Genomic DNA, 25,124 nt, shown 5'->3' on the forward strand with positions numbered 1-25,124 from the left:
CATGTGTCAATGACTTCAACTGCTTGACCATCGAATGAACCTACGAATTACTAAAATACCGTCAAATAGTCTAATTCGTCACTGCGACTTCACTTTTACAATGGGGAGGTGGCAGACTGCGGCCAAGGCGGCGCTGTGGCTGCCCGTGGGCGTGACGGTGAACGCGCTGGGCGTGAGCCTGGCCAGCGTCAAGGGCCGCTCCATGCAGCCGGCGCTCAACGACGGCCTGAGGCAGGACGCGGTGCGCGACCGCGTGCTGCTGGACAAGTTCTCGGTGCAGATGCGCCACCGCTACCAGCGCGGCGACGTGGTGGTGCTCGAGTCGCCCGAGGCGGCGGGCCAGTACCTCATCAAGCGGCTCGTGGCCATCGAGGGGGACGTGCTGAGGGACCGCAGCGGCGAGACCCACGTGGTGCCCGTGGGCAAGTGCTGGGTGGAGGGCGACAACCCCACGTTCAGCAACGACAGCGACGTGTTCGGCCCCGTGCCGCTGGCGCTCATCGACTCGCGCGTGCTGGCCGTCGTGTGGCCGCCTAGTGAGTGGAAGATCGTGCGCTCCAAGGTGGCGGAGGATCGCCTGAACGTATAGAGGCAGGAGCTGGGAACAGTTACAGTGGAGAAACTCGCGCAATATAGGAGCGGGTCAGGTAGCTGCAGTAGATGCCAGGCAATGGAAGGAGAGGTAGAGAGTTGAGGAACGAGGTGTGTTCTGGATGTTGGCTTTATAGGTAGATGGTGTTGAGTGGCATCGGTGCTACATGAATTGGTGCTCGGCGAGCATTCTGGTGGCGTGTGCGCCTAGCACCAACAGCACCGGAAATCGGCCTGAGGCGTCGATGGCAGTGCAGAGGTTCTGCAACGTCGGACATGGCTGAAACCTTCGCTGCTTGACGCATTTTCACGTCAGTTTGGTGAGGCTCGCGCTCTTCTGAGCTTGTCAACTGCAGACTTCGGAAACGGCCAGACGAAAGACGGTCATCGACTAGCGCTATGGTGACACAGCAGCCATTCCTGAGCTCGTTGAATGCGTCGCACCGGAAAGTGCGCGGTGAGCATTTGATCGAGTCGATGAATGCATGAAGCGATCAAGCTATCTGCATCGTCGCCGAACGAAGATCAGCATGAGCTCTACTGATCGTCCGAGCAGTAGACAAGGAGCGATAAACACGTTGCTCGGTTTGAAATCCACCAGAATCGGAGCTCTGTTGTCTGCGAATGTAAGCACCGCCGCAAGAAACAACGGAATGTTCACGAGATCGATAAGGACAAGAAATGCTGTGATGAAATACCTTATCGTGCGGTGCAATTGTGCAAGGCTGTTCGAGTAGCAGCCTCAACTTGGACACCGACACCTTAACTACTCTTTGTAAATACACACTGAACACTCTATAATACAGGCCGGACGCCCATCGAGGATGGCGCCGATAGATAGAAGGGGGTTGAGAGCGAGCGAGCAAACCCTGGGAGCGAAGGCCCTTAGGCGCAGAAGCGACGGATGTGGGCCGAGTCGGACTGGCTGATGAGCGCGTTGGTCTTGCAGTCGATGGAGCAGAAGCCGTCGACAGGCGCCAGCGCCTTCTGGAACGACTGCGCGCAGTTGCGGCACTTGGTCGTCTCCGAGTGGATGGCGGTGTCGTAGTGCGACGAGCGGTTCTCGATCGACACCTCCTCGCTCAGGATGTAGAAGGCGCTGCGGCCCGATCCGTTCCAGGGCTTGAGCGTCACGTAGCCGTAGTCGATGAGGCGCAGGAAGAGCGCCGCGCAGCCCGTGCGGCTGGACATGATGCCGTCGTCCATGAGCCAGCTCACGGCCTCGGACTGCACGAAGTACTGGTACTGCATCTTGGAGCGCTTGTTGCGCGAGGTGAGCGCCAGCACGTCCAGGGCGCGGAAGACGAGCTCTTCCTCGATGTCGCCCAGCAGCTCGTTGTCCGAGGACTCGCTGGACGCGGCGGCCGACTCGAGGCGCGTGAGGCTGTGCGTGGAGGCGGAGGACTCGAGCGAGGACTCGGCCAGCGCGTGGCAGTGCGTGCACACGCGCACGCGGCCCTTGTAGCCGAGCTCGGGCAGCCGCACGTAGAAGGGCGAGCACTCGCCGCACACGAGCTCGCCGCACGCGCGGCAGTGGTGGCGGCGGCGCGTCCAGATGGAGAAGTCGTTGCCGCAGCACAGGCACGAGTCGCTGGCCGTGTCGGGGCGCCACTGCGGCGGTCTGCCGGCCTGCTCCTTGTCGGGCTGCGGGCTGCTGAGCGCCAGCGGCGAGTCGCACGCGGTCACGGACACGCCCATAGTTCAGTCTGGGGGATGTTGAAGGCGGTCGCTCTCTGCTCGACGTGCGCAACGCGCGTGAAATCCGGAAGTGAACCGGGAGGAGGTTGCTCGGGCTCGGGCCGAGACCGTCATTTATTTGTCGGCCCCGTCTGCGCGCCCCGTTGCTGCTCTGCCCATCACCGTCAGCTCGTCAGCTGGGCTGAAGAAGCACTCTCTTTTGACTCGGGTCGAAACTCGAGTCGGAAGCTGCCTGCTATGCCGGACACACCGGCACGCGAGTGCCGGCGGCTGGCCACGGCTCGCCCGGGATCTCCGTAGCGGGGCTGGCTGGTTGACTGCCGGCTGCTGGTTAAAAGCCTTGCGCGACCGCCGACACCCGGCGCTCGCTCGCTTGAGCCAGCAGCGCCAAGTCTCTGGAGGCAGGGCTGCGGTTCATTTCGCATGCGCTCGATGGGGATTTGCCGGCTCGACACCGCCCCGGAATCGAGTGACTGGGGCCGCTTGCACGTGGCGTCCGTGCAGCGTGCCACCTCGACTATAGCGATCGCGGGGTGGTGTGTTGCCTTGCCGCCGTTGCGACTGCGAAGCGGCAGTCGTCGGGCTTGCTGCTTGGCGCGCGTCTAGCGCCGCCAGCGCTGCATTGTGCCGCACAAGTTAAAGCTCGTGGGATCACGTGTGTGGGCCGTCAAAGCGGTGCCGCCCCGAGGGAAATTCCGCTCCGGGGCTGATTCCTTCTTCCCAGAGAACAAGCGGGCCTGATTTCGCTGCGTGAAGGGCCTTCACTGAAGGCCGGTCGGACTCGCCTCCCTCGACTGCGGACCCCACAACTTGCGTTCTGCCATCCTTGTGCGCTCACTCATTCGGCGACGCAACGTGGTTGAAGTGGTTGAAGCGGCCGGATGTGTCCTTGAGGAGTCCTCAATCAGAAAATGCCCGCATGTTACATGCGGCATGTACGCTCAGTGGGATTGCAGCGGGCAGGTACCGGGCGATATCTCGCTGGATTGATTGAGGCGGCGTCAAACCCCGCCAAGCAGCAGCTTCAGCTTGGCAAAGGCCCCGCGCCGCCGGGGGATTCCTCGCAGCAACTTCATGACCGCCCCCGCGTCGACTATCCACCGAGTTATTTTGCATCGCCCTTCAAGCATCGCCTGCTGAAAAAGACTGCCATCTGCGCGACCGCATCTCTCGGGTCGCTCGGCGCTGTTGACGCAGGCGCGCTGTTGACAAATATCGCCCCGCATGCAGGCGAGCCGCCACCAAAGTCTCATCAAAATGTGCTGGTGTTTCAGTTAGCCCCATACATTGCGTGCCATGTTGGCAGCGACGCCACCTTCCCCACAGTGCCAGCCAGATGTACGCAAGGAAGCCTCGTTATCGCAAATGAAAGCGAGCTGAGCTGGTCCGCGGCTTGTCTGCGTGGGGCAGCTCCTGCTCGCGCTCCTGGTTGAAGCCAACCCGACATAGAGCGAATGCATCGTCGGCTTGCTCGTCCACACGAGTGAGCGTGGCAGCCGAAAGAGTCGGCGCTTCAGCGATTTCAGAGCCTGCACACGAGCCCAGGATAAACGGAGGAACAGGCTCGAGATCGTGTTGAGCTTTGAAGACGCGCTTCAAGCGAGACTAACGCTAAGAAAAAGTTTCAACGCGCTGGATATCTGCATCCGCCGGCGGACTCCGCCGCGGAGGAAGGTCTCCGCTCCGCTCGGACCTTGGGCTGTGGCATCCGCAGGGGCAGATTGGACGCGTGAACTCTCTCGCCGCCCACGGAGACAGGGCCGCTGCTCAACAGAGACCGGTCGACTGGAGCCGAAGACCTCCCGTGTTGGTTGCGGCGTCAACGCTCACGTGGCCCGGCCCAGCGGGGCTCGCTCTTCGTTCGTTCGTTCGTTCGTTCGTTCACAGTGAGAATTTCTCGCGAGATTCACGCCCCAGAATGGGATGCAACGCAGCATTTTTCCTGGCGTTCGTTGACTGCAGGTCTCCCGTGACGACCACCATGATATCGTACGGAAAGTATTACCCGAGAAGGCTTCGCGAGGTGAGAGGTGGAGGCAAGGTTCACAACGCGCAAGGCCAACCGAGCGCTGACACTGTCCGTGACAGCGAGTGGGACGGCAGGCAGACAGACCAGCGCGGTTGTCGCAGCTCGCGGTGCTGAACCAGCACTGCTGGTGTGGTGGTCATCGCTGCCCGCGAGCCAAACGGGTGGCTTCCCGGAGCCCGCACACGAAAGAGCATGCGGTCCTCGCTCACCGCCAGTGAGCCACATCCCGGCCGATTTGAAGCCGCCGGCATTGAGACGCAAGGAGCCTTGCGGCCACCTCCACCCACCACCGCGATGGCGTGCGCTGACTCACCTGGCCACTGCAATCTCGAGTGGCATCCTGCAGAGGCCAGGCTCATGCTTGTCAACCGGAGGCTCCACTTCAACGCGCAACGCTGGCCGCGATCCAAAACGCATCCCCCGCTTTGCGCAATACATGGCTACAGCACACCTCCACCAGTCAAAGCTTCCCGATCTTGTGCACATGTCGCTTGTTGAAGCTGACCTTCACATGCACATGTAGCCATGTCTACAGACAGTACTGCCGGGTGCCGCAGAGCACGCGCTTCATGAGCGTCTTGCGCAGCGAGAGCACCGGCGCGCAGCCCCGGTCCTGGCCCGAATAGTACTCGAGCTCGAGGAAGCCCGCGCGGTTGACGCCGCCCTCCTTGTTGTCCTCCTTCTCCCAGCGCGCGGGCAGCTTCCAGCCGGGGATGCCCGGCTCGCCCTGCACCATCGTGAAGCTCTGGTTGAGCCAGTTCTCGCCCGGTTCGCCGATGGCCAGGTCCACTAGCACCTTGGTCATCTCGCGCTCGTCGTAGACGGACAAGTTCAACGCGTAGAAGCGCTCGGGCGCCATGGGGTTCATGATGTTGAGCCAGCCCAGCATGCTCGCGCACACGTGCTGCTCCTGCCTGGACATGGCGTCGTAGATGCGGTAGAAGTTGTGCAGGTCGATGAGCCGCGAGAACAGGATGCGCGCCGTCTCCGGCCGCGCGTGGAAGGCGGCAGGCATGCACGCGATGATCTTGGAGGCCTGCTCGCACGAGAGCCACCGGTCGCAAATGGCCGACTCGATCTGCACCATCTTGAGCCCCACGTTCTCCTTAGTGGCGCCCGTGAGGCGGAACGTGTACGCGTGGTTCACGACAAAGTCCCAGCCGCGCTTGAGCACCGACGCGCGCGTCTTGTTCCAGAACTCGGACTGCTCCTGGGACGCCGCGCGCTTCATGCGCGCAGCTAGAGCTCCGCGCAGTGGCGCGACCTCTTCATTGTCCTCAGTACTATCGTCAGCTTGGGCTTTGTTTTGCAAAGGCTTGGGCTGGCGCTGGCCGCGTTCGCGTTGAGAGCGCGTGGGTCCAAGCGCGCCCAGGGCGTCGGGCAGCACGACGTCCATTTGGAGCATGTCGATGAGCTGGTCGAAGCGCCGGTCGCTGATCTGCGTGGTGCCGCGCTTGGGGCGCGTGGTGCTCACGTAGTCGAAGCAGAGCTTGCCTCGACGAGGCAGCGCGTGGAAGAAGGTGTTGGTGAGCACGATGCTGTGGCCGTCCAGCTCTTCGTTGCGGAAGTTCTCCCAGTTGCCGTGCTGGGACGTGTCGGCGCGGCCCGATCGCAGCTTGGAGAAGAGCTTCTCGCTCTGCGCGACCTCGGCCAGTTTGTTCAGAGCGATGCGGTCCTTGTGCTTGGCCAGATCGAACGAGTAGTGCGCCGTCGGGTTCCCCAGCACGACGGAGTACGCGCTGCCCATCCGAGCTTTGAGTCGACACCGCTGCATGAGCGTCAGCGTCCGTCCTACGAGGATCTGCGCCTCCTTGGCCGTCAGCATTTGCGGCAGCATGAGTGCAATCGTCTCGATCTTCTTGCTCTCGGGCTTGAGGTAGTGGCACGCGTCCAGGAGCTGGTAAGCCTGGACTGCTGTGAGGCGGATCTCCGAGTCGTACATGGCCACGTGGAAGAGATCGTCTTGCTCCGCCTTGGACGTGGCGACTTGAGTGATGTTTCGGATCAGGAGCTCGAGCCCAACTCGGGAGATTTTGCCCTGGCGGAAGGCTTCGTCACTCGTAGCGAACGCCTCACGGTCGTAGAGGAAGTCGATCTCCAGCTGGCCGTCTTCAGGGATAACCCAGGGCTTCTGCGTCGCTGCGTCCAACAGCGAGACGAGCGGGACCTTTTCGAGGTTCACATCGTCGTCGCTCAAGTCATGGCCAAGCAGTTTGCTCTTGATCCGGTCCAGCAGTCGGTCTTTCATGAACTCGACGAACTCGAACTCCTCCATCTCGCCGTCTCCGCTGATGTCGTAGGTCGAAATGGCGTTGGCGATCTCCTTCTCGTCGTAGTTGTGGATGCCCAGCATCTTGAAGGCCTCCTCGACCTCGTCGGCGTCGATTTTGCCTGAAGAATCCTCGTCGATCATCTGGAAGACGGCGTGGAAGAAGAAGGCGCAGAACTCGCCCTCCTCGATGAAGCCCGACTTGTTGTAGTCGAACTTCTGCAGCATGGACGTCAAGCTTTCCATTTGAGGGTACAGTCCGAGTTGGTTTAGAACCGCCTCGAGCTCGTCTTGGTCGATGTATCCGGACTTGTCGCGGTCGACGTTGGCGAAGAGAACGTCTAACCCTCTTGTCTCTAGTGTGGTTTCCTCTTCGCTGTTCTCGGTACTGCGGTGCGTCCCTCCTGCTCCTTTATGCTGCTCCACGACGAGGTTCTCCTTCTTGATAAGGGTGATCGGTTTCTTTACCGACGTCAGAGACTTGTATTCAATACGCAAGAAACGACATCCTTTCCTCGTTGTTGCAAGACGAACGAGCTCCATGGCGATCATTTTGTCGTAAGGCTCCACCAGGTTAAGCGAGTACCTGCCTGCAGGCTCTCTCGGATTGAAGATTCGGCTCGACTTGGCGTCGAACACCGGCAAGTCTTGGACATTGAACTCGCCACCAGTATTCGACTGTGGAGCGAGACCACGTGGATCGGTTAGTGACGCGGATTTTGGTCGAGTTGTGACTGCAGAAGGAGCCGATGCTCCGATTGGGAGGATGTTCGCTCCGAGGTTGCAGGCGTGCAGCTCAATGGAGCAGCCGACCTCGGTTCGATTCCCACAGAGCGCTGCCATTAGCAGTTGTCCGCCTTCTCTTCCGATGCTGTTGCCGTTAAGCTGGAGAGTTCGCAGCGTGCGGTTCGACCGGATGGCGTTGGCGAGCACCATGGCGCCTTTCACGCCAATGCTGTTGTAGGACAAGTCCAGCATCTGCAGGCTCTTGTTGAAGCGTAAAGCCTCTCCAAACATCATGGCACCGGCGTCTGCACACGCGTTGTAGGCGAGTTTGAGCTCCACGAGTGTACCGTTGTCACGAATGGAGTTCGCAAGCGCTATGCTGCTCTCCAGACGCAGATAGTTCCACGACAGATCGAGATGCACGAGCACAGGGTTCATATGCAGCATGTTGGCGATGGCCTCGCCGCCTGTGGTGAAGTTTGGCTGAACAACATTGAGGTTCTCGGCCTTACCGATGCAGTTCCTGCTCATCCAGAGCCGCGAGATCGACTGGTTCTTCTCAAACGCCGTCATAAAGGCGGCACACTCGTGATCGTCGATGTCGGCGTTGTCCACGTGCAGCATCTCCAGAGTACAGCTCGATGATACGAGGTATTCACGCAGTGTTTGAGCACTCTTGGGGCCTATTTGGTTCTGCGAGATGTCAAGTCGACGGAGATTTAGGCTTGATCCACCGTCACTCACAGCTTGGAGGAGTTCGTTCAGTCCATCGTCACTGAGGCGGTTGTCACGGACGCTGATCTCTTCCACACAGGGCAGATCGTGTACCAGACATTTGGCAAAGGCCGAGATCGCTGCGTCTCCGAGCGACTGGAAGGAGAAGTCAAAGACGGTAGTGTTCCTGTTGCGGATGAGGAAGGGAACCACGACTTGAGACTTCGCTGAGCACGAGGCCAGGAAGTGCGCTCGAGGAGACAACTTGTCTCGTAGTGGCAGCTCCGGGCGGTCGGCGCTGAGGATCGATGACGAGACTCTGGATACGAGTCGAGACGGATTCAACTCGTCGTTCACCTTCTTCATCTCGCTTGAGGACGGGTACACGGGGATGATTGTATTAGTGCCTTCGTCGTCTGAGTCTTCGAGCTCTGGTAGCGACGACACTTCGATGACAGGAGCGGCACCTTTTGCCCTACCAGCCACTTTGCTGTCCATGAACAAGTATGGCCGCGAGTAAAGCTGCTTGTACTGCGCGTAAAATTGTTCCTTGGCGGTCTTGCCGAAGTACCCACGACTGCTTTGAACATCGAGCGTCTCTTCTCGAGAAACCCATCGCAGTCGTAGAGCTCGCGCAGTCGCGTTCTCTTCGTTTAAATCCACATTAACCTTGCGCGGTCCCCCAGCAGCATTGCGCACGGGGATCTACAAGAGTGCACAGCCAGAATTCGGTTAGAGATGCTCCAACACATCGACAATACTTTTATGAAGCACGCTTTGTACCAGACGGGTTGAAGAGCCTTTGCCGTTGTTTGATGTCTCCACCGTTGAAGTGTCTTTATTGACATGTGATGCTGGGACTTGTTGAGTCTCCACCTCGAGGGTTTCTGGAATAGGAACCTCCTTTTTTCCCATGTAGTGGCTGGACGTACGTCTCCTTGAAGGCTGGCGTTCAGGGGGTGTTAAGTCTCTCTGAGAAACAGACTTCAGGAGTTTCCGATCTCTACTGCCTGAGGGCAGTCGCTTCATCGAGTTCTGGTGACGCAGCAATCGATTGACTGGGCGTGGGCCCGATGCTTCTGCGCTTTCGAGCTCGCGGTTCGTCTCATCCTCTGGCAAAGGATCAGGGATGAGCTGTATCGTGCGGAGATAACGACGTCTGCTGCCTAGCGGTCGAAGGTCCGCTGGGATCACCATCGGCGGGTCCATTGCTAGCGGCTCAGGCGGCATCTCCGGAAGCGGAACTGTGTCTCCAAACGAGTTTCTGGTTGTACACATCATTGCGTATAAGGTCCCTGCACAACGATGAAGAAGGTAGAATCACCTACCGGTACCACGAAACCTTGCTTTTCGCCTTGTCATGGCGGCCATTTTGCCCGCACGAGGTCCCGACGTCCTCGCCAAGAGCTGTGAGAGAGCTGGGCCGGCGAAGCATCGGGGTTCCAGCGATCTCATCGCGGACGTATTGCATTGCTGGAAGTGCGCAAAGATGGCTACACTGTGCATTCGCGCCGTTTCGCGGCCCAAGTTGAAGTGGTGTGTGCTACACAAGCGCTCCTCGATCTTGAACAGTCGTGAACGTCGGTGCGCAAGGACGAGAGCGGCGATATGGAGGTGAATCAAGGAGAAGCTGAGAGGACGATGGCCACTTCGAGAGCATTGGCTCTGACAACCGACGTGGTCATGAACTGCGCGGGGGTCTACGACCTGTTGACGCTGAAAGAGGTACCTGCAGTTGTCTTGTCACTAGGTTTCAGCCTCTTTTTGACACTGTGGTTGATGGATTTGTGGTTGATGCGATGCAGCTGATCATGCGGGATGAAGAGCTGGCGCAGGTTGATGAAAGCTGTGCACAGAGCTTGGCGTCGCTGGAGATCCTTTCGTTGTCGCACAACCACTTGACATCGCTGCAGCATTTTCAACACTTCGTTAACCTGATTGAGGTCGGTAACTAGAAGCGCTGCGTGTGGGTGGCCTTGGATATTGAAGCCATTGTTGTTGTTGTTGGGAGCAGCTCAATATCAATTTCAACCAGATTAAGACGCTGGATAACCTGCAGGTTCGAGTCTATGCCAGGACGTATTTGTTGCTTCGAATTTTGACGATTTCGGTTGTTAGTGTGCTGGGTTGGAGAAATTGTTCGTTTCCAACAACCAGGTGTGAATCTTGATGCGGAGTTGCGATAACTAGAAGGTGCTCGAACTAATTCGGCTTCTGCATTGCGGTTGATTTATTCTTCAGATCGTAGATATATCTCCGTTGCAAAAGTTGCTCAAGCTGAATACACTCTCCGTGTACGGAAATCGGATTGCCGACTTTGATTCAGCGTTGCACATCTGCCGTGGCCTTCCAAAGGTATTGTGAGCTCTTAACCTTGAGATTGATACGTGGTCTAACAGAGCTGGTGTGGGTTGGCAGCTGCGGTCGTTGGATTTGGGGGGAAACCCCTGCTCTCGCGATGTCGAGGGGTATAAATTCCGGGTTGTGCGAGTGCTATCACGCCTCAAGACGCTAGACGGGGATCACATTACTCAGCTTGACAAGGACTTGACTGAGGAGTTTTTCGCATCGATACACAAGAACAGACAAAGCAACAACCGATTCATCGGGGCTCGGCCGTATACTGCGCCTGCTGCTCCTGGGGCGCGAGGAGGTCGCGTTGCTACCGGTACCTTGACGCCTAATAGTGTTGACCCCTTTGCTAGCGGCCTCATGCCCCGCGGAAATGTTCGCTTGTTTCGGGACGACTTCCTGAACAACAATCCGATTTTGCTGGAATATATGGCTGGAAACGCCAGCGGAGCTTCACTAGCTGATGAGTCTAAGTACTCGAACGAAAGCGATCCTGATGATGGAGCTCCATCATCCAGTTTTGTCGACAAAATGCGCAATGCCAATCCACTGCCGAATAGCGAGACGGAGAATACTGGGGCTGAGGGGGTGGTTGGAGACGCAAGGAAGGTGACTTTATCCCCCAGCGTATCCACGTCGAATCTGGGTTTGGACCCGTCCGATCCTAACACCACCATCCGGAAGCTGCTGAAGCATATCGAAGTGCTAATGGTACGTTCATCTCTGTCATTGAACTTCAATGGTTCGTCTAGCTAATTACGTTGGGTAATTGTAGGAATCTCTAGCGCGATACAAGAATCACCAGCTCGACGCAGTGAGCGAGTCGCTGCTGGAAGAGAACAAGCAGCTACAGACCGAGAACAACAACATCCCGATTCTTCAGGAACAGATCCAAGACCTGAAGAAGCAGCTTGTCACCCTCGAATGCGATCCAAGCAGAACTCGGATTCTTGAAACGAAGCGTGTGAAGTCACTAGAGGTGCGATCATTAGCTTTGGTAGCACCAAACGTCCCGCAAACGACTGAATCTTGCTTGTTTTGCATGTACTAACAGCAACAAAACGCGAGCTTACAGCGGGAGAACGCGCGACTGAGAGAAATGCTGCTCCGTCAGACCAAGGAGACCGAAGAATCGCTTGATGCTCTGAGGTCACCTCGAATACCGGCGGGTGAAGGTAAAGCTACTGGGCCAAAGAACCAAGGCGAAATGAAGCAAGACCCGCGGCGGTTATCTCACTCGGATGTAAGTGTCGTGCATCGCTTAATCTCCACATGATGCTCACGAATTTATGACGTGTGCTGCTGTAGCTGCTCGACGAGTCCGCTCTCATTGACGTGGAGCTGACCGAGCTCATATTGCAAAACGAAGTCTCTCTCGAGCTCATTCGAAACGTAGGTCCATCAAAGCCGTGCTGTGTGGGTAATGAAACGAAATACTAACGAAAATGCCGAGCAGGATATCAAAAACACAAAGAAAGAATGGGAAGAGCATTTCCAGCAAGCCAAAGCAGCCGAGCAAGCGCGAGTGAGGCCTCAAACTTCACTGGGGTTGAGCTCTCACAACAGCAATAGGTCAGGAGGGAGCTCAGACGCCTTGACGCCTATGGTGCAAAACGGAGGTACGTTCCACCACCGTGCACGGCGAGTTGTTGGCCTTGTCTTACGTATCTCTGCAACTGCTTGTTTGCTGTCACAATTCAAGGTCGTCGTTTGCACACATCGGCAGGATTTCGTAACGGGCCCGAAGCTCATCTGCTTGGCCAGATGGCAGTTCACCCCCTTTCTAGCATCAGGGAAGGTAGCGGTAGTGACAGCTCCTCCACCAACATTCTTACCTTATGAGTCACTACGACCCATCTGCAGCAGGAATGAGCAATACCGCAATATCCGCAGACCCGCAAAAGATACAAGCAAAATACATTTTGGTTCGCCCTCGGTCAACGTGATTGCTGTCTCCTTCGGGCCATTCATGTTTTGCTTGATGTACAAGCGTTTAGGACGTCCCGTGAGCAGCTGCATCAGGCCACGTGCCGTCCTCTAAGACCGGCCAATTGGTTGAGTTTCGCTCATGAGCCGGTACTAAAATCTCGCGCGTGCTAACATCCACTTGCGACAGTTCTGCATTCAGCACGCAGGATGATCAAGCACATAACAGGTTACTAAATCTGCCGAGTCGACTCATGAAAAACTAGTGCGAATGCGCACCTTGCAGAGTGAAGTTGAACAGCGCGGGCGCGGGGACATCATTTGGAAGTTTCAGGTCTTTCTGCCGCAGCTCATCGAAGAACGGGTGGGCGGCGGCTTCCAGCGGCTTCACACGTCTAAATTCACAAGCCAACAGCGATCAGTCAGCATGAATTGCGGTGCTACGAGCTACAGCACCCTTCGAAATCTTACCGTTTCGGATCATAGACCAACATTTTGGACAGCAAGTTAATCGCCTCGGGAGGGGTCCGTGAGCGGAAGATCTTGCTCCAAGAGTGGGCCTTAATCTGCGGGAACTGGAATTCCGTGTAGTTCGGGTTCATGGCTTCGATCTCCTCGCGCGCCGGCGTGCCCAGAACCTTAATGATCTCGACCAACTGATCCACCCCGCTCTCACCAGGGAACAGAGGCTGTCCCAACAGCAGCTCAGCGCACACGCAGCCTAGTGACCAAATATCTAAAAAAATAAAGGCACCAACGACATCAGTACCCAGCATACTTCACTCGCAACAGTCCAACTGCAAAAGCACGATACATACCGATAGCTGTGGTGTAGTCCGTGGCGCCGAAGATGAGCTCGGGGGCGCGGTAATAGCGTGAGCAGATGTACGACACGTTGGGCTCGTTCTTCTGCAGCACCTTGGCGCTTCCGAAATCGCAAAGCTTTACCACGTGGGACCTGGGGTCGAGCAGCAAGTTCTGCGGCTTGATGTCGCGATGGCAGATGCCCATCGAGTGGATGTAGGCCAGCGAGCGGCAGATCTGGTAGATGTACAGCTTGACCAGCACGATGGGCATGTACTGCTTGGCCTTCTGCAGCTGCCTGGCCACGCCGTAGACCGTGTCGGGGATGTACTCAAGCACCAGATTCAGGTACAGCTCGTCGGGCTTCTCGCCGTTGCAGTAGAAGCAGTGCTTGAGCTGCACAATGTTCACGTGGTGCAGCTGCCGCATGATCTGCAGCTCCCGGTTCTGCAAGAAGAATAAAAACAATTAGCCAAATAAGAAAAGAACATAAAAACATCCGAATAACAATGTCAATCCCACCTTGAAGCGCTTATCCTGCAGCACCTTCTTGATGGCCACGATCTCGCCCGTCTCCTCCACTGTGGCTTGGAACACGACGCCGAACGACCCGTTGCCGATGATCCTCTCGGCCGAGTAGTGAATCGTCTTACCCTAATCCACAACAACAAATAACAAATAATAATCAGCTCTCTCCTCCTCCTTCTTCTCCTCCTCCTTCTCCTCCTCCTTCTTCCTTCTCCTTCTTGCGCCACGTACGTCCGACAGCGTGTGGGTCGAGTCTCCGACCGTGATGCCCGTGCTCTCGTTGCGCATGTCCTCCTTCTTCTTGGTGGTGGACGCCGTGGTCTGGACGGTCGCGATCTCGTCGTCCACGCTGAGCTGGATCGAGGGATCTTTGGGCGCCTTCGAGGCCGCGTGGGCGGCGCCGTCGGCCGCGCGCTCGCTCATCGGGGGACGCGAGGGGGGCCAGGGGCGGGGGGACGCGCAGGGAGGAGGGATCCGGCGAGGCGTTCGGGCTCGCAGACGACGGGCGGGGTCTTTTATCTCCGGTTTTAGGTGGAAGGCGGCCCCATACTCAGACCAAGTGGCGGCGGCCGACTTGCGTTTTTATTCTGGGCGCTGCGGATTGGACGAAATTCCCGCCTATCAGGGTTAGGAGACCATATGGATACAAACTTCAACTTCCAAGCTAGATTGCTACAGTACAGTGGGGGGTTACATTATCGACCTGAGGTCGTCGTGTTCTCCGCACTTGGGGGTGTATTGCGAGGGCGTCGGCCAAGCAAGCTTCACAGCATCGGTTACAGCGGTCTCCGCCAATTGCTGCGCACATGCTGAACGGGTTCCTACGCTGGGGCAACTGAGGAGAACCTGTGCGCACGAAGCAGAATTCGATCCCTACAATTACACTGCGAACGTGTTGCTGCGGGCTTCACCACACTAGCGCAGGCGTCCGATGACAGAACGTTCCGAGCGCCAAAATTACACCAGCACAGCTGTCAATCTCGCGCTTGGGGCATATCGCTGGGGGCTTCTTCCCCCACCAAGAGTTCGCGCGTTCGTTTCGTCGCCCAAAACCTCGCGTTGTCACAGGAAACGTCAAGTCAGTCAGCCCAGGAAGGTGTCGATGCGGTCAAAGTGCATGGAGCATCAAACTATTTGCGGAGCGCTTTTCGTTTCTGGCTTGGTGGCGAAGCACGGGATCATGCGCAATACAACGAGATCATGACCATGCAGGCTAGCTGGTGCTGCTGCCTGGCACGAATGCTCTCAGTTCTCATCTCGTCCCACAATGAGCATGCTCCAGCCTTCGCCTTCCAGTACGGCGTCTTCCGCCTCCCGACGCTCCTGGCTCATCCTAGCAGGGCTCTGTTCCCAGCTTCTCTACGGAGAGGGAAACACGCTTGTCAATGCGCAGAGCGACTCATGGGACCCCAGTGGCGCGTTCCCGTCGCCGACGCTGCTGGTCAACGCTACTACAGAGCAGTCGACGTTCTGCAAGCCTCGCCACCTCGACACCATGCGGAGTCGACCAGTGCCCACGAACGCGTGGTGGGCCAACCTCGTCACGTGCGATACCAGCACCAACGCCACTTCTCCCGTCTGGCCCAACCCGTTCGCAGTGAGTGTGGAGTACTCGGGGGCATACGGCTTCGCGCTCAGCTATCCGTACCGCAACCGGTTCTTCGGCGGCGTCACCGACGGCGTCGCCAAATACTACGCACACCCGAAGCGAAATGAGATCCAACTGACTGCGTGCGAGTTCGCGACATCGATCCCGGACATGCAGGTCGTCAACTGGACGGACCTGGGCGTCACCCTGCAGCTGCAAGCTCCGTCGTCCACAGGTACCATCAAAACCAGCATGGTGAGCGGCATGGCGTACTTCACCGCTACGTACCAGGGGCTCACACCCGAAATCCTCCTCGAGGCCCCCATTGCAACCATCAATGGAGTCGCAGCGACGATCGGCACCCGCTACTCCGGCACTAAGTTCAACATCGTGGCAGTCAGCGGCCAGCAGTGGTGGCTCCACGTCATCCCGTCGTCGTCTTCGACAAGCGGCATCCAGCTCAACCTCGCTACCAGCATGATCTTGCGGGCCGTGACCTCGTTCAACGGCGTGATGCGGATTTCGTCCATCTTGGACGACACTCAGTCTGCGGCCCAAGACAAGTACAGTAGCTGCATTGTGACTGGAGGAGACGTGGAGATCACCAGCGACTCCAAGTACACTTTCAAGTGGAGGACCGACGGCGATTGCTCCAAGGGACTGCTGCACTACGGACTGGACCACCACGCCAAGTCGCTCACAGCGGCTAGCGTCGCTGAAGTGGCCAACGTCGCCATGTACTCGGCCACTCGCGGTCTCATGAAGGCTTTCGTGACGCTCACATCTCCGCCCGCGTGGTGCTTCTACGAGTCTCGCAACATTCCCGTGACCCACTACCCGCGCACTCGCCTCACGAAAGCCGTCGCTCTGCAGCAAGATCTGTTCACCAAGCTGCGCGCTGACATCCAGAGCATTTGGACGGTGGCCACTGACGGCAGCTACTACTTCACGGGTAAACTCGTGCAGCAGTACGCGTCGCTGTGTCTGATGGCCAACGACCCAGTGATCGTCGGCACCGACATCTCCCTGCTGCGTCGGTGCGTGACCAAGCTCGAGAATGCCATCGCTCCGTTCCTGGATAATAGCTGGAAGTACAAGCTCAAGTACGACGCGGTCATGGGCGGCATCGTGAGCTCCGAAGGGTTCGTGACGGGCGACATGAACGCGGACTTCGGCAACACCGTGTACAACGACCACCACTATCACTACGGCTACTGGGTGCACATGGCCTCGGTCATAAACTACCTGCACCCGACCTGGTCGCGGATCGGAGAGCTTAACAGCATGACGCGTCTTCTGCTGCGTGATGTGGCCAACCCGTCACGCGACGACCCGTACTTCCCCAAGTTCCGCGGCTTCGACTGGTTCCGGGGCCACTCGTACTCGCACGGCATGACGTCGCTGGGAGACGGCAAGGACGAAGAGTCCACGTCTGAGGACATCAACTTCTCGTACGCCATGGCGCTCTTCGGCAAGGTCACGAACAACGCGCGCATGCAGTCCATCGGTCTGCTCATGAGCAAGGTGGGCATGCGCGCCATCCAGACGTACTTCCTGTTCGACAGCTCGAACACGATCCACCCTGTGGCGTATCGTCCGCGGATGGTGCCCGGCATCCTCTTCGACAACAAGGCCGACTACGCGACGTGGTTCTCCGCGGACGAGTATATGATCCACGGCATCCAGATGCTGCCGGTCACGCCGATCACCGAGTACGTGCGCACGTCGACGTTTGTGCAGCAGGAATGGGACAACATCCTGTCCAAGCTCGACATTGTCACCACCAATGACGTGGGCAACTCGTGGCTGTCGCTGCTTTACCTCAACTACGCGCGCGTGAACAAGGCCGAAGCTCTCGTGAAGCTCAACCAGTGCACCATGATGAACGGCCTCTCGCTCTCGTGGGCGCTCTACATCGCCGCGCAGTACTAAACCAGCCATTACTCAGTAGTAGATCCCATTCTCGTAGGTCAACTCCACTTCAACATGCTCTTCATCGATGCCACGTAGCCTCTATCTATTGCCATCATCCTCTTGGTCTACTTAATGCTTCTTTTTGCCAGCGCATAGCTGTCCCGATAGCTGCTTGTGTGGGTCACGCTCCTCGTACTCGGCAAGGAAGAGCGTGCGCAGCACATCAACAAGGGACTCGCGCTCAGTTTGTTGCGTTTTCGACTCAGCATTCCCACCGCGGGCGAAGGGCGGCGTCTGGAGACTCGAGTCGATGACCTCGAGCACCGCATCGCGCATTTCCTGCAGTAGGGCTGCAGACCGGTACGAGGACTGGAAGACGACCCAATCGTTCACGCGCAGGCCAATGGCTTCGTTGCCATCCTTGTCCTTGCGTCGTAGCTGCGGCAGTGGCTCTAGCGCGTGGCTGAAGAGACACACAGCCAAGGGAAGCACGAGACTGGAGGATGGGAGGTACACCTGCGACGTGTGCAGCTTCACCGCGTACGTGAGGAAATTGCTCGCACGGAAGCTTGCCACCTTGTAGTTGATCGATCCCGGATGCACCACGACAATGCTGTGATCACGCTCGCGAAGGACTGCGCGCTTGGGGCCGTTCCCCGACGGCGGCTCAGCATGCACCAGGTTCGGGGCCAGTCCAGCGTAGAGCACTGCAGATATCGTCGCCAACTGCTGGACTGTCATTCGCTCGTCAACTTCGGACGCAGTCGGTGGCAGGAATCCAAGTTGCGTCACAAGCCCTCGGAACTGGCGCTTGAGCTTGCTCAACTCACGCAGCCCTCGGTGGCTCAAGAAGTTCTGGTGGCAGAAGTTCTTCTCGTTGATACCGTTTTCTTTGCCGTGCTGCACAACGTAGCGCCAAGCTTCGAAGGCGTTCACGTCTGTGAGCAAATCACTAGCACCGATGGCGAAGGTTTGGCGAGCCTGCTTCATCTCACTCTGGCGACCGAAAGGTGCCACGAAAGGCGACTTCGTCTCCAGCACGGCGGCACAGGTACTTGCGGCATCGAACACCCCGAACAGTGCTCCAAGAAGAAGCAGCTTGCCTACCTTCACGTCCACAGGCAGTCGAGCCAAGTGCGCACCCAGTTTGGTGAGCGACTCGTCCTCACGTTTTAGCGCCCCAATTTCGAAAAGCTCCTCCAGCGCATCGCGAATACTAACATCATCCGGAGGGTCTAAGCAAGCACGAAGAAACTCTCCACATCCGTCCTTCTCCTCATTGCCACCAACACCGAAGGTCTTGATCTGCAGACACAGCGACGTCAGAGGAGCACGCCGGATTTCAGGCACTGGCTGCTCGAGCATGACCGAACGGAAAACAGACTGCGGGAACAGGCGGAAGCATGAGCCCCCACTTGTACGACCTGCACGACCAGCACGCTGCTTGGCATTGGCACGCGCGACCCAGATTTCTTCGAGCACATTGGTGCGGCGTTGAGCATCATGACTCATTTGCTTGACACGTCCAGAATCAATCACGACCTTGACGTCGTCGATTGTCAGAGACGTCTCGGCAATGTTGGTCGCGGCGATAATCCGAATGACACCAGGACGCTGCCGGAAGATGCGTTGCTGCTCCTGCGCCGACAGCGAGGAATGCAGTGGCAGCAGCTCGAACTCACGGCCTTGAGGGTCATGGCGCAGTAAACGGCTACCTGCAAGTATGTCCAGTAGTGTAGTGATCTCTTGAAGGCCTGGAAGGAATACAAGCACCGAAGCACTCCTCCTCTGATCACTCTTCTTCGATAACGACAGCATATCCGTCTCCGTGGTAATATGCTCCAAAAGCGCTTGGATGAGCTCGTAGTTGACAACAGACGGGTCCATGCGCTCCAAGGTTTGCAGGGTCGACTCACTGTACGTCTCTTTCAGCATACGCTGTGTCTCAGTTACCGTTGCCTTGGAGGAGGACTTGCCCGAAGATGATGTCCAAGAAACTTGCTGCGAGTAGGATGTGCCTCCGCGGCCTGAGATGGTGACCTGCGTCGAGTTCCTGTCGGATCCACTTTCATCCACTGGCACGTAAGCGGGGGACTCTTCGTCCACAACAAAGTTGGTCTTCTCAAGAACATCCTCGAGGTAGAACTGCTCCACAGGGAACGTGCGACCAGGAACTTCAATCATTGGGCACACGGCAGCACCTCCAAAGTACTGCTGGAAGCTTGCGGCATTAAGCGTGGCACTCATAAGGATCACCTTGAGCGGCGGCAACGTGCCTCCAAATTTCCGGCGTCGTGCCGCGTTGCCCTCGGCCAGGAATTGGCGCAGCATGGCCAAAAGTACATCGCTCTGGAGGTCGCGTTCATGGACTTCATCCACGATCACGTGGCTCACTTCCTCACCGAGGGTGTGGGGGTCCTGCAACTTGCGCAGTAGGATACCAGTTGTGCAGAAGAGCAGACGCGTGCGGCGTGTCATCCGTGTTTCGAGGCGGATTTGAAAGCCTGTCAGCGAGTCGCCTGTGCCCATATTGGATTCGCCGAGCTCCTCGGAGACTCGTTCAGCCAGGCTGATAGCAGCTAGTCGCCGAGGCTGCGTGCAAACAATCTGCCCTCGAGCCCCTCCGGATTCCGAAAGCAATAGATCTTCCAGTAAAAACTGCGGCACTTGCGTACTCTTGCCACAGCCGGTCTCGCCAGATATCAATATGACGTCGTGGTCAGACAGCATTTCAACAACTTGCTTCTTGAACGATGCAATCGGCAGAGACTCACGCTGTGAGAGCTTCGACTTGTACGCGCTAGAGCGCATCTGCTTCTGGAGTTGTTCTCGTAGCTGGCGAGACAGCTCCAATGCGGCGGCCCTGGCACTCTCGCTCTCTTCCTCGACCTCCACTTGATCAATAGGTGCCGCGACATCATCGCTTGCAACTGCATTTGCCTCTTCAGCTTTCGCTTCGTCGTCATCGGACAAATCGGCATCCCAGTCGTCCACACTCCAGTCTTCTAAAACATTCCCAGCATCCTCGACACCCTTTTCCACGACAGGAGCTGCGGGTTTTGGCTTAGGAGTCGGTATCTCTATGACAGCTCGCTTTTCAGCAATCTCCGCGGGAAGCGTATTGAAAATCTCGTTCAGGAGTTCGTCTTGCTCATCTCGATCAGCAGCCGCGGCTGCTGCCTCAGTTTGTTGCCTCTCTGCAATCCATCGCTGCCACATATCGCGGTACACCGGCGGTAATACTCGATAGAGCGGCAGGTCTGACGCTAGCTCAAACAACGCGCTGGTAGCAACGGCGTCCTTTGCGTCTGAAATCGAGTCAAACCCCCGCGCGGCGTCACTGGCATCTCGAACGGTGACGTCTTGCTTGCCACGAGTTTTGTTGGCGAGGACAACCGAGTATAGGTGTCCTCCGCCTGCGGGGCGAGGCAACTTCTTGTACTGCGGCTTCTGCAAACCATTCTTACGGCAGTGCTGCTCCAGGTGATCGCGCGGCGACTTGCCCGTCCAGGGAGCAGCAGCAGTAGCTTGCGCCTGAGCAGCTTGAGCTGCCGCTGCCTGGACCTTGAGCATATTGCGACCTTTCTTTTTCTTCCCTCCTTTGCCCTTCTTCCCCTTTGACGCCGCGAGATCTGCTGCGGCTTGGGCGGCGATGATAGCCGCTGTGTCGACTGCAGCACTCTTCTTGATTTCGTCAGCGCTTACGACCGTCGCCTCAGCCTCCTCCAAGAGACCGAATAAGCCACCCTCGTCGTCTTCTTCGTCAGCTTCTGTCTGGGCAGTAGGATTGGACTCCTCAACTTGTTCTTCTACGTCCCCGTTCTGCTTCGAAGCCATCTCATTCTCTTCAGTCTGGCCTGCGTCTTCTTCGTCGTCCGCGATTCCTAGCGCTAGCGACAACAACTCATCATCACCATCGTCTAGCGCGTGGTTCGATGTTGGAGGCGCGACTTTCTTCTCGGCCGTCGACACAGTAACAGCCGAGACGTCCTTCTCGTCCTCCTTCTTCTCGTGCTTCTTCTTCGTTGTTTTCTTCTTCTGCTGCTGTTGTTGTTGTTGCTGCTGCTGCTGCATGGGGTCCCTCCATCCACGCGCCAGCAACTGACGCCTTGTGTCCTGCATCTGTTCGTTCAACTCACGCGTCTTCTGCTTGTCCCCGCTCTTGGCCTTCTTCTTGCTCTTCCGCTCCTTGAGGCGATTCAGTGCCGCCACCAGCTCATGGTAGCGCTTCTCTAGCTCCTCCAGCTCGCGCGCCTCGGGCGTCACCTCCGCCTCACGCCGCGCCTGCTCCTCTTCCCGCGCTGCCATGCTCAGCACGTACTGCTGCGTCCACGACAGCGCCTCCGTCTGCTTGGCGTCACCTCTGCTCGGCTCCTGCTGCTGCTCCTGTAGTTCCTGCCCCTCTTGGTCCTCCCAACTGTCGATCGCCTGTTCTACCTCCTCGGCCTTCTCCGTCTCCCGCTCTACACGTTCTACCACCTTCTTCTCCCCGACTGGGGCGTTCACCTCCGCCAGCAGCTCGCCGCTGTCTCCATCCGCGTCCTTCGCGCCAAGCAGCTCCGTGGGTTGCGCACGCAGCGTCGGCGGGAGTTCGTCACTTGTGCACTGCAGTGCCAGGAAGCGCAGTGCGTCCTCCAGCGTGTTAGCGTAACCCAGCGCCTCACGACTCAGCTCCAGCGACGCCCCGTAGTCCTCGCGTAGAGCGCTCAGCGCCCGAGCCAGCTTCTTCTTCGTGCGCTGCTGCAGCTGCACGTCTGCTGGCTCAGCGCTCGAGACCGGTACGCCCGAGCGGAAGCGGGAGCGCTGTGCAGCACGCCGTGGCGCCAGCACGCCATCGTGCACGAGCTGCTCGAGGTTGCGGCGGAACTCGAAGCCACGCTCGGCCATTCCAGCTCACTGTGTGAAGAAATGGCTACAAGTTCTGTACGCTCTAGATTAAGAGAGGCTATATCTAGACGTGAGGAAATGATTACAGATTGGGTTCTGTACTCTTGATTTAGAGGGGCTAGATCTAGTCGCCTGGAAACGATTACAGTTTGCAAAACAAAAAAACATATTTATTTAATTTTTTTAAATATTTCTTAAAAGAAAACATTTTTAAATAGTAAAAAAAGCCAAAGACTATTGCCACATTTGGGAAATTGGTGTCACATTGCTTCAATTGATGAAGGTTGGAAGCCCGCGCCTCAGCACACGGATTTTAAGTTTGTACACTGAGTTTGGTTGCGCCTTCTCCCCCAAATCAAACTAAAGTAAAACCTGTGGTTTTGTCCCGTATCCCCAGCCGCCCCTCTTGCTACGATAAATGAGACGACAAAATCGTTTTTCACTTGATTTCAGTATAGTTTACCATAAATTTGTCCTAGACGGACTGCTAGGACAAAACTGAAAGTCACTTGAGTTAAGTATATTGCGGTACAATTTACTTAACTCAAGTGACTTCCAGTTTTGTCCTACCATTTTCCCTATTTGTCCTATCAAAGTGCCCAGTGGGGTCTCAAGTGACGGGCTCCAAAACCAGCATGCCCATAGAGCGTGACTCGTCGGCGATGTGGTTTGGAGTTCTGGACGCGGACGACAGCAAGTTGACCGAGCCGCTAACGGTTAAATATTGCTGGTGTTCAACAGGTAGGCATCATTTTTAACAGTTGCATTGGTATGTCATGGCATAGTTAGCCTTAATATCTGTTCTTGGGCTAAAGGAACATACATTTATCGGTTTAACTGATTGTCGCCCTTGCTCTCCATCTCAAGCTCGAGATGGATGGAAGACACCTCGAAAGCGACGGCTTACCGCGTACCAGTCCACACATCGGCGATCAGCGGTGTCAAGTTGTCGCCGCGAGGCCGTAAGTGATGCACATTCAACTCAGGGCTTCATATCATCGGCTATTTTTACGATATGCATGATACAGATACAAAGTTTAAAATGAGCGGGGCTGGATCAACTGATCTTGATACACGTACACTGTCGTATCAATATCATATCAATATCGTACTAAGTATCAAAAACAAATACTCTATCAATGAAGGTGGTTGTGGTAAAATTAAAAACTAATGCGATTTGATTGGTCAAAATACCTATATTGGTACATAATATGTACTACTCGTGCGACACGTGAGCCCTAGCTTTGAAAACGAAAGAGAACGAAGCTCCATCGAATTGGGCGCAGTTGGGCATCTGCAGTTATTCGCGAAAGAAAGCGAGGGCAGCATGACAGCAAGGAAACTGTGCTAGTCATTGACTTTTTGTAGAGACTGGGATCGCCCCGGCAAAGCAGGCATGTTTCTGAAAACGAAGCCTGCGAGTGAGTAGGCATTTTGGTGTAGACCTCATGCTGAAGGCAACCTACGTGCAGAACTTCTATCACGGAAGTTAACAGTTCTGAGCAAGCTATCGGATATAATATTACCAGATACCAATCAGTTTGTGTGGGCGGATCAATGATCCTGATCCCAAGCTTCTAGTGGTATCACCTGATATTGATACAAGTAATACATGCATATATGTCATCGTATCAATAGGTATCACATGTTGCTATTAAGCCCTGATTCAACTACATGTATTAATATTACTTGACAGGTAAGGAAGTACAACGCGCGTTCTCAGTGCTGCCGAACACACACACACCAAGTACGTCCCGAACGATCCGTCATCTCTTTAACCCCCTCGCACTCAAGTGCATCTAGTACTACGTTGCTGAGGTGGCTACTAAAAAAAATAAATAAAGAAAAGTTTGCGTCTGCAGAAGATGATAATGGTCGACGGGCGAAAAGCTCATAAATAATAAAATCCTGATAGGCACTAAGTCGATGCTGCGGCTGCGTTGTAATAAAAAGCAAATTTACATGCCCCACATATTGTAGGTAACAGGTATTAATAAGTCGTAGATTTCAGAGCTTCTTCGTGCAACGCGCGCGACTTTGTTTCTCGTTGAATTGCTGCTATGGCGATAGAGATAGTGACGGCGCTGCCGCGATGAAGATGCTCACACTACGTTCTTTAGCTATCCCAGCCTATGCATAGCTCTCGTCCAAACGACTCTTCAGTACATTGTTTCGTACGTTAGCGGAGACTTTTTACCGAGCTGCCTGACCTCTCGTATGTCTTTTACGGCGGGCTCTACTGTCATTTGCCTCCGTTACCACATTTAACCGGAGTTCAGCCACCCCTTGAAAAGGGTTCCGCGGTTCATGTGCATAAATCGTCGGCCGTCAACTCTTACCTTAAACTTCAACGATTAAAGCAATCGTTTGTTTGCTGATACAAACGGGGCGATCTCCGGTTCGATAAAATGCCGACCTCAGTTTAATAACTTGTTATACCTTCGAACAAGGTAACATTTGAAGGGTCGCGTTTGGGCGCCGTTCAACATGAGTTCGTGTGTTCTTAAAAAGAGGTAAAATTCGATCGAAATCGCCACTGATAGTTCATTTGCCCTACCCCATTCTCAATTGTAATACAGGGGTTCATAAATTGGAGTAAAAGTACCTGTAAAAAGGGTAAAAAGTCTTTATGCACATTTCATTATAAGGGGGGCTATGCCCCAACTAGTAATGGAGCATCTCAGTCGCGTTGCTCCGTTGGGTTGCTTAAGGGTCGACACCCTGCAGTGGAGTCTCCACTTCAGGCCGACGTCCCCACCCTCTAATTGATCTTATCAATCACCGTTACTATTTTTGTAGTGTAGTGAAGCAAACATAGGGCTAAGGGCGTGTTCGTGACCGTTGCAATTTAAAGTCTCAGTTTAACCCGTGCAGGCCATCAAACCAATAAGCAATTAGCAACACTGGTGGAGCTGCATGGTGAAGTCTTCATTATCAGCAAATAACGTTACTATCTGTCGCGAGGTCAAGATAATCAACGGCAATTACACACCAGCAACAAGAGAGCACTAATGATGCTGGACTATATCTCGCGAAACCCTAGATCACGGTTACCGGTAACCGCGCGGGTGAACTGCAGCACCAGCGGTTCAAGATCA

General features: G+C 56.1%; 7 protein-coding genes across 7 annotated transcripts; 3 read left to right on the forward strand and 4 right to left on the reverse strand.

The window, feature by feature from the left end:
* Positions 1-100: 100 nt before the first annotated feature.
* Positions 101-589, forward strand: PHYSODRAFT_556671 (hypothetical protein; the record flags this gene model as incomplete). The annotated part of the gene is made up of 1 exon (XM_009521040.1): positions 101-589. The coding sequence occupies one exon, from the start codon at positions 101-103 to the stop codon at positions 587-589; it is 489 nt and encodes a 162-aa protein (XP_009519335.1).
* An 887-nt stretch (positions 590-1,476) lies between these two features.
* On the reverse strand, positions 1,477-2,289 carry PHYSODRAFT_311188 (hypothetical protein; the record flags this gene model as incomplete). Its single annotated transcript, XM_009521041.1, has 1 exon — positions 1,477-2,289. One exon carries the CDS (start codon positions 2,287-2,289, stop codon positions 1,477-1,479), a length of 813 nt encoding a protein of 270 aa, XP_009519336.1.
* Positions 2,290-4,847: 2,558 nt separating this feature from the next.
* On the reverse strand, positions 4,848-8,719 carry PHYSODRAFT_250329 (hypothetical protein; the record flags this gene model as incomplete). Its single annotated transcript, XM_009521042.1, has 2 exons — positions 4,848-8,604; positions 8,697-8,719. The coding sequence occupies 2 exons, from the start codon at positions 8,717-8,719 to the stop codon at positions 4,848-4,850; spliced, it is 3,780 nt and encodes a 1,259-aa protein (XP_009519337.1).
* Positions 8,720-9,668: 949 nt separating this feature from the next.
* PHYSODRAFT_485027 (hypothetical protein) lies at positions 9,669-12,221 on the forward strand (the record flags this gene model as incomplete). The annotated part of the gene is made up of 11 exons (XM_009521043.1): positions 9,669-9,752; positions 9,833-9,970; positions 10,042-10,086; positions 10,146-10,184; positions 10,269-10,382; positions 10,446-11,090; positions 11,155-11,376; positions 11,434-11,622; positions 11,688-11,771; positions 11,836-12,013; positions 12,082-12,221. The coding sequence occupies 11 exons, from the start codon at positions 9,669-9,671 to the stop codon at positions 12,219-12,221; spliced, it is 1,878 nt and encodes a 625-aa protein (XP_009519338.1).
* Positions 12,222-12,375: 154 nt separating this feature from the next.
* On the reverse strand, positions 12,376-14,015 carry PHYSODRAFT_437572 (hypothetical protein; the record flags this gene model as incomplete). Its single annotated transcript, XM_009521044.1, has 6 exons — positions 12,376-12,497; positions 12,585-12,700; positions 12,777-13,041; positions 13,124-13,556; positions 13,632-13,763; positions 13,869-14,015. Coding segments are annotated over 6 exons (1,215 nt in total), but the record flags the coding sequence as incomplete, so codon positions are not given.
* An 889-nt stretch (positions 14,016-14,904) lies between these two features.
* On the forward strand, positions 14,905-17,157 carry PHYSODRAFT_480248 (putative endo-1,3-beta-glucanase; the record flags this gene model as incomplete). Its single annotated transcript, XM_009521045.1, has 1 exon — positions 14,905-17,157. The coding sequence occupies one exon, from the start codon at positions 14,905-14,907 to the stop codon at positions 17,155-17,157; it is 2,253 nt and encodes a 750-aa protein (XP_009519340.1).
* A 111-nt stretch (positions 17,158-17,268) lies between these two features.
* On the reverse strand, positions 17,269-22,026 carry PHYSODRAFT_481054 (hypothetical protein; the record flags this gene model as incomplete). The annotated part of the gene is made up of 5 exons (XM_009521046.1): positions 17,269-20,028; positions 20,071-20,163; positions 20,227-20,897; positions 21,246-21,513; positions 21,646-22,026. The coding sequence occupies 5 exons, from the start codon at positions 22,024-22,026 to the stop codon at positions 17,269-17,271; spliced, it is 4,173 nt and encodes a 1,390-aa protein (XP_009519341.1).
* Between the last annotated feature and the right edge of the window lie 3,098 nt (positions 22,027-25,124).

The sequence above is a fragment of the Phytophthora sojae genome (genome assembly GCF_000149755.1).
Source record: "Phytophthora sojae unplaced genomic scaffold PHYSOscaffold_2, whole genome shotgun sequence".
Taxonomy (NCBI): domain Eukaryota; phylum Oomycota; class Peronosporomycetes; order Peronosporales; family Peronosporaceae; genus Phytophthora; species Phytophthora sojae.